Source organism: Cnephaeus nilssonii, assembly GCF_951640355.1.
Source record: "Cnephaeus nilssonii genome assembly, chromosome: 8".
Lineage (NCBI taxonomy): Eukaryota > Metazoa > Chordata > Mammalia > Chiroptera > Vespertilionidae > Cnephaeus > Cnephaeus nilssonii.
This window is the reverse complement of record NC_137079.1, coordinates 40,646,347-40,658,846: the sequence shown is the minus strand read 5'-3', so window position 1 is coordinate 40,658,846 and position 12,500 is coordinate 40,646,347. Positions and strand designations below refer to the sequence as shown.

Sequence of the window (12,500 nt, the reverse complement as noted above, 5' to 3'; positions counted from 1 at the left end):
TTGGAATTAATTTGAGGTAAATTACCCGAGTCTATAACATCGCTGTGAGCATTTCTGATTCACCTACTATTACACATGGGGGAGGGGTGTGTTTTCCACACACTTATTATGTTATTAAACAGACTGTTGTTTAGGATGCATCAGAACTATCAGCAGATAAGTCTATCTGCCATGCTGAGGGAGACACCAGTCACCAAATGTAGCCCCAGAGCTGAGGATGCTGCCACAATACGCTCATCCTTACACACTAAGAATGTTTCCCACCTAAAGTTATGTGTAAGTGATGCATGTATTTCAGAAAGAACCGTTTCTATTACCATGTGTACTGGGTTGGAGAGGATGTCCCTCCCCAAAACTCATTTCCTTCTCAGAATCTCAGAACGTGACCTTATTTGAAATGCAGTCATTTCAGGCAAATGACCAGAGTAGAGTGGGTCTCCAATCCAATAGGACTGGTGTCCTCCTAAGAAGACAGCATATGAAGGCAGATATGCACGGAGGGGAGACGAGGTGAAGACACACGGACAGGAGGAGGTGGCCAGGTGACCATGGAGGCGGGGATCAGAGTGGTGTATCTACAAGCCAAGGAATGCCAAGGATGGGCAGCAGCCCCAGAGGCTAAGAGGGAGGCATGGGAACTGATTCTCCCCTGGAGCTTTCAGAGCCAGCATGGCCCTGCCAACACCTGGATTTTGGACTTCCAACCTTCAGAATTATGAGAGAATACATTTCTATCGTCTTAAACCACTCGATTTGTGGTACACTTCTTACAGTAGCCTCAGGAAACACACCATGTGAGCTTATGCGTGTTGACTAATTGGGAAAAAGGTTTGTTCCTCCCAGAACATCTCAGATGTACCTCCTGATACGTCCGAATAGCTTTTATAACAAAATCTTCCCACTGGAGGCAGATTGTAGGAGTTTTAAATGTTTGGCATGAGAGCTTTCAATGACTTGCGTTATGTAAGTACATTTTGTGAATTTTCCCATCTCAAGTCTGATTCTCAAACCATATTTTCCTTTGGACATGTGCTCAGTTTCACAAGCCCCACGCAGTAACTGATGACTTTACACCCTCACCCAATGACAGACTCCTTTCAGCAGCCCAGTGGGAGGCCTTGGCTGGTTTCCAATCTGGAGTCATGAAATCGTCCTCTCTTTGTAGGAGCATCTGTGAAGATCCGATCCCTTCTCCTCGACTGTGGTTACTTCCGACCGCTGAGACCGTCTTTTAGCTCTGAGCTGCCTGTGGACTGTAGCTGCACTGGTACCCAATCTTGGCAGCGAGCAGAAGCATGGCCTGGCCCGCGTGACACAGCCCCGTTCACATCAACCGCATGAGACGACCCCGTGGTTTCCTCAGTGATATATTTCTGGCCTCTGAAGCCAAGGCACGAAGTTGCGAAACAATGATTCTCTGGTTCTTTGTGTTGCAACCCCAGTCTGAGTCAATGTTCTCATCTGCTGACAATACTGCTCTCCTTCTTTCACCATCCTCACGGAGGAACGTGGAATGTCCCTCCGATTCCACCCTTGTTTTTATTTCCCTGTCAGCTCACCTGGGACACCTACCTACTTCCTCTCCTGCCGGGGATGAAATCAAGATGCAGCTGTGTCCTGGAGCTCCCTGAGAGGGGACACAGCTGGCTGTGGAGTCCCAGTCCCGCGCTTCCATTCATTCCCCGACAACCGCCCCTCTCACTCGTGAGCTTTCCTGCTAGCTCAGCTAGCCCATTGACTAACCTCTCCATCTCTTCTCTGCTCTTCAGAAACTCAAAGGGCAGCAGGAAAATCATTCATCAAAAAATCCACGTAAAGCAAAAATTGAATAATTCCACTCAGGACATTGTGCAAAGGTATGAAGGACCATGGAAAAATTTAGTATTAAGGTGGCAAATCCTCCAACTCTGACAAGCCACTATTAGCTGCTGCTTTCACTGGTCTTATGATACATCATGCACCTCAACTATAACACAGTGTGGAAAAAAGTGTATGGGCCCTAACCGGTTTGGCTCAGTGGATAGAGCATTGGCCTGTGGACTGAAGGGTCCCAGGTTTGATTCCGGTCAAGGGCATGTACCTTGGTTGTGGGCACATTCCCAGGAGGGGGTGTGCAGGCAGCTGATCGATGTTTCTCTCTCATCGATTTTTCAAACTCTTTATCCCTCTCCCTTCCTCTCTGTAAAGAAATCAATAAAATATATTTAAAAAGAAAAATGTGTATGGGTGAGGGGGTTTCTACCCCTGAGGATATGTGTTTCTTCAAGGCAGGACTATTTTATACCTTCACATGATAATTAAATACCTGCACACATATTTACGGAATGTAGGCCTGGCCCCTGCAGCCTTTGCTGGGCCACATGATTCACCACTTCTATGCTTTTCTACCCTATGTTCTTAGCCTCTGCAAGCTAATTTTCACATTCTAGCTGCTAATTTACCCCCAAACTTGATCATCCTGGGCAAGCCAGGGGCCAGACTGCACGAGCCATGATTTCATTTGGGGGCACAGTGGCAACGTTTGGATGTGGGGAGAGCCTGTCATTTAGAGCAGTGATTCTCAAAGCGCGGTCCTGGCCCAGCAGCAGCTCCTGGGAACTTGTGCAAACCTAACCCTGAAGCCCTGCCCTAGACCTACTGATGCAGACAGTCTAGGAATAAGGCCGGGCAACCGGTCAGAATAAGCCCTCACTCAGGGGATCCTGATGCATGCTGCAGTTTGCCAACCACTGACAGAGTCATACCAGCACGGAGGAAACAGTGTCAGTCCTCTCTTGGTGCTGTCTGGGAGGAAGGTTCTCCCAGGGACCGATGCCCAAGGCCACCGTTGGTGTGGAGCAAGCTCAGCTTCTAGCTGTACACGTGCCACCTGTAGTAGGAGTGCCAGCTGCCCTATGACCTCAGCATTGTTCTTTGGTTTACCCAAGAACCTTAGAAAGAGGAGAGAATGCGGAAGGATTTACAAACGGCCAGGTTCACAGCACCTTTCAGGCTAGTCCATCATTTTATGCTCAGGCAGGAGGCCCACTTGCAAAACTCACCAGAATCCCATACAAGGCCAGCAGGAGGCTGAGAGTTGGGGTGGGGGTAGAGGGAGAGAAGGGGAGTGCGAGGAGCAGGAACATAATAAAGTATCCTTCATTAAGTGAGTGAATTTCTCAAATCAGCCTGGAGGCCCTGGGAGAGGGAGGCAGGAGCTTGCTTCGTAGAACTTGAGTCCTCCTCCTATTTAATTTTCAAAGTCAAATATGTGGCAAGTGAGAGCAGGATCTATGTTTTTCAGACCAAAGTAATTTGCTATAGCATCAACTCGAACTCTGGGTAAGGGAATGGGGTGGGGTGAGAGGAGAGATCGAATATTCGAAATCTTCAATCAAAGCATCTCAACGCCCACAAAGGTCTCTGCGGTGGCTCTCAGTCACCTGAGAGGTTCTCGGCCATCCTGAGACCTGACTGCACAAGACAGCGCTTGGGAAACGGACCCTCTCTCCACCCTCAGCTCCGATCAGCACACCCATACTTTATTTTTTAAAAATATGTTTTTATTGATTTCAGAGAGGCAGGGAGAGGGAGAGAGAGATAGAAACATCAATGATGAGAATCATTGATCAGCTGCCTCGTGCACGCCCCCTACTGGGGATTGAGCCTGCAACCTGGGCATGTGCCCTTGACTGGAATCGAACCTGGGACCCTTCAGTCTGCAGGCCGAGGCTCTATCCACTGAGCCAAACCAGCTAGGGCTGCACATCCATACTTTAAAGCAGGGGTCCTCAAACTACGGCCCGCGGGCCACATGCGGCCCGCCGGGTGTTTTTGCCACCACTGCCTGTCCTGCTTAGCAGCCACTCATCCCGGGCCGCAGTGCGCATGTGTGGAATGTGTGCCGCACTCTCCGACTCCCCTCCTTCTCTCTGAGGGACAGTGAACTGGCACCCTGTTTAAAAAGTTTGAGGACCCCTGCTTTAAAGCAAGGGTCAGCACACTATGGCTTACAGGCCAAATCCGGCTCACTACCTGGTTTTGCACGGCTTGCAAGCTAAGAATGGTTTCTACATTTTTAAATAATGAAGAAACAGTTTTAAAAGGCTATATTGTGACACATGAAAATTACATATAATTCAAATTTCTGTGCCCATAAAGTTTTATTAGAACACAGCTCCTCCTATTTCTTTACATACTTTGAACTACAAGGGAGGAGTTGAGTCGTTGCCATGGAGACTGTAAGGTTCCCCAAAGCCGAAAATATTGACTCTCTGGCCCTTTCCAAGAAAGGTTTGCCGACAAAGGGTTGGTTGGCAGTTTAAGATTCTAACCAGATCCTGCAGCCAGGCTTAGCTATGTGTCCTCACCCCCAAAGCAACTTTCTATCCCGTTTATTCTTGTGTATCCCTGTGCTTGTGTTACTAAGTCTAATGAATGCCTCAATGGTACAGTTCTGACTCTTCGAATCCCTCACTTTCCTATTCGGTCATAACTCCTGCCTCTCCATTTCCAGGGCGAGTGAAAGAACCTGGCGCCAAAATTTGTTCCAATGACAGGAGAGGAAGTCAGCTCAAAGCAAACGTTTTTCTCTGCACCGTTTCCTGCTTTTCTCCCTCGGGCGGCGCTCACCAACCCTTCCAGCTGTTCCCCTTTCGGGCACCACGGGATCTGAAACCACTTGGCGTAATCTAAGCCCCAAAGGTCTGCTCTTAAGAGGGGAAGTTACTGCTAGTTCTCTACTAAAAACATTTTCTAATGATCTGTTTCCCTTACTAAACCCAGATATTGAAAATTTAGGACTTGAGTAAGCTGGTGTCTGCATGTAAACATTTTGTAGCTACTCACACGCGACGCCAAACTCAGTTGCAAAAAAAAACACCCACTTAAGGACCAATTTGCAAACTGGAAAGAGTCAATTCACTGGGGCTACGCTTCAAAAGCTGTGCTAATGCCCCAACAATCAGCTGTCCTGATGGGAACTCTGAGGGAAGTTGCAATGCAGGACAGATGCTTCGCAGGTATGAGCCAGCCACAGATGGAAACAAACGCTCAGAGCACCTCCCAGAAAAGTTCACCGGACTGACAAGCGAATGGTGGTTGAGTTGGGGTCCAGAACTCTAGCCCAGGAGGCAGCGGCCTGGGAAGCGCACCTGCGGACCGCCTGCACGGGAGAGCAGAGAGCGCAGCCTCTGGAACAGCTGTCAGTCACACCCCAAGCCCCGGTGGGAAGCGCTCAGTACTGCCACTGCAGGACCAGGGCCCTGCCGGGACCCACACCGGGGCTGCGCTCCTACACACCTCAACACAGCCGCTGAGTCGGCCCTGGCACTGATACTTCTGTTTGATGGCTGAGAATTCCGGCCCAAAGAGCTTAATCTACTGATGCAAAGTCACAGAGGTAGCAAGTGGTAGAAGAAGAACATCAGCGCAGGCAGGTGGAAGTCGGACTCCCAAAGCCTCCCGGTCTGCCTGGGCCCATGCACAGCGCCACTTAGGGGCAATCGCTCCACTTGCTCCCCCATGTTGGAGGGAGAAGGGGGCTGGCTGACCTCTGGTCTCTCCCAGAACCTGCTCTCTTGCTCCTGTAATCATTCCAGCGCGCTTTGTTCTGAAGCGGGCAGCGGTAACTTGTTTCCTAGTGTCCTGCCGACACTCCGAGCCCACGGAGAAACAAGCCTCCCTCCTCGGTGCCTTCTCTTGGAGGTTAAGGATGGTGGCAGGGTGCTCAGAGGGGCCACAAAGGGCCAGCCGCAGTTCCTCCCCGGCCAGGCAGCACTCCGGGGGGTAAGAGAAGTGGAAGGCAGGCGCTAAGCGCCCACAGCGGATGAAGTTGCTGCGCGCCCCATCAAGCGCACGACCCAGCCAAGCCCAAGCGGAAACCCAAGGACTGAGACTCCCAACAGGTGCGGGCCGGCAAAGTGACTGCATTCATTCCTGCAACCTCTAAGTCTGGGCGCGCAGGACCCTCTGTCTCTGCAGCGAGGAGACCACCTGGCAGAGCGACGCCTCGCCCGCCCGGTAACTTCCCCGGAGCCACTGACTCCCCGGTCGCTTGCAGCCCAGGCGCCGCGTCCCTGCCCCGCGCCCGGTGCCCGATCGCGGTGCCCGCCCTCCTGGCTCTGCGCGCAGGTCCGCGAGCCGCCGACAACTACGGGGACCAGCGTCGCAGCCCGGCTGGACCCCTGACACCCCCTTTGCAGCGACCCGATCGCGCAGCCCATGCTCCCTGACGACCCCCCCCCTCCCCCCGAGCCCGGTCACCCTTGCCTACCCATGGTGGCGGCTCCAAGGGCTTCCTGCGACTGGCGACTGGCGAGCGAGGAGTCCAGGCGGGACTCCTTTCCTCTGACAGCAGCCCTGCCTTAGCTCACTCCTCGCTCCTCTGACTTGGTTTCCAGGCCCTGCCCAGCCACCTGCGCAGCTGGAGGTGTGCAGACTGGGCGGCCGGACTCCACCCTTGGGGCCGGGCGGTAGGATAGCAGGGAGCGGAGGTTAGCGCCCCTTGCGCCGCAGCAGAGGGACACCTGTCCGCTGTCCGTGTCCAGCCCGGGGCTCCTCAATTCCGCCCCAGGCCCTTAGGGGGAGGCGGCAAGGGGCAGGGCCGCAGGTGCAGCGGGAGACCTGGACTAGGGACGCTCCAAGGTGAGCGCTCAGCTGAGTCACCTGGAGGGCTTCTTAAAACGCAGGTTCCCCGCCTCTCCCCTATTTGCTGAGTTGCTGGTTGGGGGTGGGGCCAGAGAATTTGCATTTCTGACAAGTTCTAAGGTGATGCTGCTGCTGCGGCGCCGGGGTCACCCCTTTGGAAACCACTGCGCTGAGAAAATACACTGCTGGATGCGAAAGCAAAAGTGGGCGGGGCATTGATCAGTTTCACGTGTGCGCACGTGTGGCTGTACCTGGAGTGTGAGCCCAGGAAAGCTTTTCTGGAGGGAGGATTCTACCTACCATTCGAGGGAGGTGAGTGAGAAGCTAGGGAAATTCCTTGGCACGTGGGATGGGGAAACTGAGGCAGATAGCTGAAGAAACTGGTTGAGCAATTTGTAGGAGATACAGAAGGTCACCAGGGCAGAAAGCCCCAGTGCCTAACAACAGGCAAAACTGGTGTGGGACCTCCCCCAGGCTGGCCTTTCCTCCATGGCATATCGCTGGCCATGTGATTTAGAGCCCCTGTCCTGGTGCTGGCCAACCAGGGGAGACCACAACCCTGAAAGGGCAGGCCTGGAAAAGCTGGTGAATCTTCTACTGAGATCCTCACCTAAGACTCCCCCTAAACTCACGGTCTCTAAAACCTTCCAGATGAAGGGCCCAGGGCCTGCTCTCTCCACCCCCAAACACACCCACGCCTTCCCCTCCTCCTTCTGATTCCCCCACTGGTGTGCATCTCCTAAACTCTCAGGGACCCAGTAGACTTGCCATCAGGGGAGCAATGGGCAGCGGCAGCTCTTCGGGGGTAACCCCCTGAACCTGTCCCCAAGGCCCCTTCCCTCTGACAGCAGCCCTGCCTTAGCTCACTTCTTTCCCATAACGTTTCTAGAGCCAAAGCAGCCCAGCTGAAGTGGAACGACAAATTGATGTTTCTCTCTCCGCCCCTCCGCCTTCCTCTCTCTCTAAAAATCAATCAATACATTTTGAAAACAATAAACAACAAAAAAAGCAGCCCAACCTAGATTCATTTCCCCACCTAGTCCCTCTCCGGTTGCTTCTTCTGTCCTAAGCCCCTCCTTATTCCATCTTTAATGAATGTACTTTCAAAATCACCTGCACTTAATGTTATGAAATCTTTCCTACATGAAGTCAAGAACCTGCACACCGCTCTGGGCCCAGTCCCCTTTCCAGTAACACTTTCTTTAAAATAACAAAAACAGCCCTGGCCCATGTGGCCCAGTTAGTTGAGCAATGTCTCAGGAACCAAAAGGTCCCTGGTTCAATTCCCCATCAGGGCACATGCCCAGGTTGCCAGGCAACCCATCTTTCTCTCTCTCTTTCTCCCTCTCCCTTCCTCTTTCTCTCTAAAATCAATAAAAATATATTTTAAACATAAGAAAAATAAAAATAACAGTGATATAGCAATTATCTCCAGATAATTTTTCTGTGTTTTTTGTTTGTTTGTTTGACTTGAGAGATTTGTGCTCTACAAAAGCTAGGAGGAACATTAAAAATGGAAATGAAGGTGAGTTTCTATTGCCTTAAGAAAATTGTGGTAAAATATACATAACATAAAATTTACCATCTCAACTGTAAGTGTTCAGTAAGTGCCATTAAGTACATTCATATTGTTGGACAACCATCACCTCCACTCATTTCCAGAACTTTTTCATCTTTTCAAATAAACTCTATTAAACACTACCCATTAACCACTAAGTCTCCACTCCCCCTTCCCTGGCGCACCTGGCTGTCACACTTCTACTTTCTGTCTCTATGAATTTGACTACTCCAGGTACCTCATATAGCTGGAATCAAAACGTATTTGTCCTTTTGTGTCTGGCTTCTTTCACTTAGCATAATACCTTCAAGGCCCATCCATGTTGTAGTGTGCATCAGAATTTCCTTCTTTTTTAAGGCTGAATATTATTCCATTGTATGCACCTACCACATTTTGTGTATCCATTCACCTGTCTCTATTTACTTTTGAGTCTTAGCAACTCCCCCAGCCTGACTGGAAGACTGTGGTGTGGCGAGAGAAACCCAGCAGCTCTTCACAGGAGTGCCTGAACCTGCCCTCCTCAGGCTTTCTTCAGGAGGAGAAACCTCATCATGTAGCGGCTTCATCGATACACACAGGGCTGCAGCTGATGTTACCTAAAGGCCTGGGGCTACAGGTAGAAAGGTTGCATCAAGAAGAAAAGCGCAGCATTGACTGAAGGAAAGAAAACTGGCTCTTGAAGGGCTGGAAGCATGCTTCATAGTTGTCCTGCTATCAGATAAGCCAGGGGTAGAAAGGGAAAGCTTGTGCCTGGCTGGTGTGGCTCAGTGGTTGAGTGTCAACCTACAAACCAGGTTCAATTCCTGGTCCCCACTGGGGTGTGTGCAGGAGGCAGCCAATTGATGATTCTCTCATCATTGATATTTCTATCTCTTTCTTCCTCTCCCTTCCTCTCTGAAATCAATCTCTATATATAAAAGCCTAAGTGACCGTTGTGACCGAATGAGCAGAACGACCAGTCGACCAATTGCTATGATGTGCACTGACCACTAGGGGGCAATGCTAAATGCAGGAGCTGCCCCCTGGTGGTCAGTGCATTCCCACAGCCAACCTCCCGCAGTGGGCCATTGGCATTGGCATCCAGTGTCTGTTCCTTCCGTGCCCGGCCCGGCAACCATCACCTCCTCTCCCGACCCCTTTGGGCCCCAGGCTGGGATGGGAAACCGAGGGTGGGTGGTGGTGGACATGGCCCCTTTCCCAGGGGGTCCGAGGGCCGGCTCCCTCCTTAGGACCAGCGGCCAACCTCTCCCCGGCTGGCAGGCCTCAATCGACGCAGCCCTGATAGGCCCTGATTGCCGGCCAGGCCTAGGGACCCCACCCGTGCATGAATTCATGCACCGGGCCTCTAGCAAAGATATATTTTAAAAAAATAATAAAGGAAAGAAAGGGAAAGCTTGTGATAGTTTCTTTTGATTAAAGTTTTCGCTACAAGGTGGTACTTCTGTTATTGAGCTCATAAAGCCTGGAATCCTGGCATTCTTGTTCTAGGCCATGTTAACCCCCAAATAAAAGGCCTTTCAAAGTGAGAGACAACAAGCATTTATTTGAGATCAAACAGCTATGGGGAAGCACTGATTCAGATAGAAGCCCAAATACTGTTCTGATTAAGAGACTAAGGCAATGGGTATTTGAGAAAGGGAAGGGGAACAATTACATCAATAGAAGGAAGGCATTTCTGTTGGTGCAAATGAACTATCACAGCGATGCTAATTCCAAACAATGTTTTAACTTTCACTCCAGTAGTCAAAATAACTGCTGTCTTGTTATCTTTGCAAACGGTCTTTGAGGCACAATGTTGCTTTGGGTTCACTCCAAAGGGACTGCCCTGTTTTGACATTCTAAAGACTTGAGGCATAAGACCTGCAAGGTAGTTCCTCTGGGATGACAGCTCCAGCTCCATTTTAAGTGTGTGTGTGTGTGTGTGTGTGTGTGTGTGTGTATATATATATATATATATATATATATATATATATATATATAATCTCAAAGCCAGTGGTTCTCAAAGTGAGGTCTAAGACCAGCAGCATCAGTATTACCTGGGACTTTGTGACAAAAGAAATTCTCAGGCTCCATCCCAGATCTACTGAATCAGAAACTCTCTGATAGGGTGCAGTCCACTTTTCAGTGGTCATGAGGCAAATGCTATTTCTTCCATAGGTTTATTTAAATTCTTTGTTACCAGACAGGAGACTGGCCCTGAGTGGGTCTGCCGAGGGCCTGGCAGTAGTGTGTGGGTTCTTGATTTCATGCAGGAAAGATTTCACAACACAATTCCAGATGATTCTGAGAGGACATTTATTAAAGCTGGGGCCGTGAGACAAGGATGGGCCTAGAGTAGAAGAAGCAACAGGAGAGAGACTAGGGGGGGAAATGAGCCTAGGCTGGACTGCTTTGGCTCACTAAGAAGTCAGAGAAAAAGGGGCCTTGGGGACAGGTCAGGGGGTCAGCCCAGGAGGCGCTGCCCACTGCCCATTGCTCCCCTGAGATGGGTGTTTGTGGAGGAAGAAGGAGGGGGCAAAGGGGGGAAGGGAATGGCAGGAACATGCCTCCCCAGAGGGAAAGCGCAGAGTCCTTTGACTGGAGGGCTTTATCCCTTTCAGGAGGGAATCTTAGGGGAGGTCTCAGGGGAGGGATTTTGCAGAATACTCATCAGTTTTCCAGGTCATGGCCTTTCCTGATTGGTCAGCACTCATTGCAGCTTGTCATGGCATGTTGTCCACCTGGTTTTGCTGCTTTTCTGGGCCTGGAGCTGAAATACAATTGAGGCCTAAATGTTATCTCTAGGGAAGTGACCTTCTGTATCTGCTAGAAATTGCTCAGCCAGTTTGTTCAGCTGTCTCAGTTTTCCCATTCTACTCGCCGAGTAGAATTTCTCTAGCTTCTTACTATCTTGCCTTACCCTTCATTCAGCCATTATTTATTTACCACCTCCAAAGGCGAAGTATTGTGCTAGTGACAGTATTGTGCTGTCACTGTTGGAAGGTAATTGTTTATGATTTGAATCATGATCACAAAGGCTCATATTGTCTTGTTCTTTCTGTCCCAGCTCTGCATTCACAGAGCTTATACTTGTTATTTTTTAAGCATGACGAGAAGAAGCATGTTACTCAAGATGGAGAAGCAAAAATGAAGAACAAAAACTGAGGGTACAGAGACAGCTCTGCTGACCCTGAGTCCATCGGCCAATCCCACGATCCCACTGGAATTCCCAGGGTAGTCTGGACTAGGAGCCGGTGCTCTCACCGATGCACCCTTGTCTGTGGTGTATGTAGGGAGTACCTTGGACTTGGTGCTTCCACCTACTCCACCTGTCTCGAGTGAGTAACACCGTGTCAGCCTCTATTTAATTCCTCCCTTCCCCTCAGCCCTCCATGCGCTGACTTCCTGAGGCTGCCGTTACCAAATTACCACACATTGGTGGCTTAACATACAGATATTTATTCTCTCACATCCTAGAGGCCAGAGGTCTGAAATCAAGATGGTGTCAGTGCACTCCCACGGAAGGCTCGAGGGGAAGACCCTTCCCTGTCTCTTCCAGCTTCTGGTGGCTCCAGGTGTCCTTGGCTTGTGGCTGCATCACTCCAATTTCTGTCTTTGTCTTCATTTCCTCTTCTGCTCTGTGTCTCCTTAGGACACTTGTCCTTAGATTGAGGGCCCACCCTAATCCAGGAGGATTTTACCTCAAGATCCTTAACTCCATCTGCGAAGACTCTTTTTCCAAGTAAGTTCAGGTTCACAGGTTCCAGGAGAACGGATCTGGGGCAGTGGCGTGGTGGGGCACCAGTGACCCCACTACACATCACTGAAGTGCCCCATATGCGGAACTGGAATGTGCAGAACTGGCAAGCTGGTCCTGGGTGCACAGAACTGTCACTTGGCCTCAGAGGACTGTCCTCTAAAAACTACTGGGGGAGAAGTGAATGTTAGTGATAACGATGAGATCAGCACAAAATGGTTGCATTAAGATCATTCAAACTTAGACCTTTCATTATTATCTTTCCCCAAAGGCATGGACAGAGGTTTCACAGAGTTTATTTCAGTAAGAATGCTACCTGGAAAGGTGGCTTGTGAGCTTTTTGGAGTGATAAGAGTATCATTTTCTCCAGCGCCGTCCCTCAGATTTCTTGGCTGTAAAGACCTTTTAATTTGGTCTCAGAAGAAAACTGAGTAGAAGTTTTGCTAATAAAGCAACTGGAATCGAAACAGGAAAAAAAAAAAAAAGGTGGGTCCCACTGCTATCTATTTGAGAAGAGCCAGAGATTCTGCAAAGTGGCCTGGGATGGGGGAAGCAAGAATTTGAGGTATGAGGATATAC

At 50.1% G+C, this 12,500-nt stretch overlaps 1 protein-coding gene across 1 annotated transcript in view; it reads right to left on the bottom strand.

The window, feature by feature from the left end:
* SLC15A1 (solute carrier family 15 member 1) overlaps positions 1-6,721 on the bottom strand; it is a 51,441-nt gene extending 44,720 nt beyond the window's left edge. The window contains exon 1 of the mRNA XM_079779108.1: positions 6,254-6,721. Coding sequence (XP_079635234.1) covers positions 6,254-6,257 — 4 coding nt within the window. The 5' untranslated portion in view covers positions 6,258-6,721. The remainder of the gene's footprint in view (positions 1-6,253) is intronic.
* Between the last annotated feature and the right edge of the window lie 5,779 nt (positions 6,722-12,500).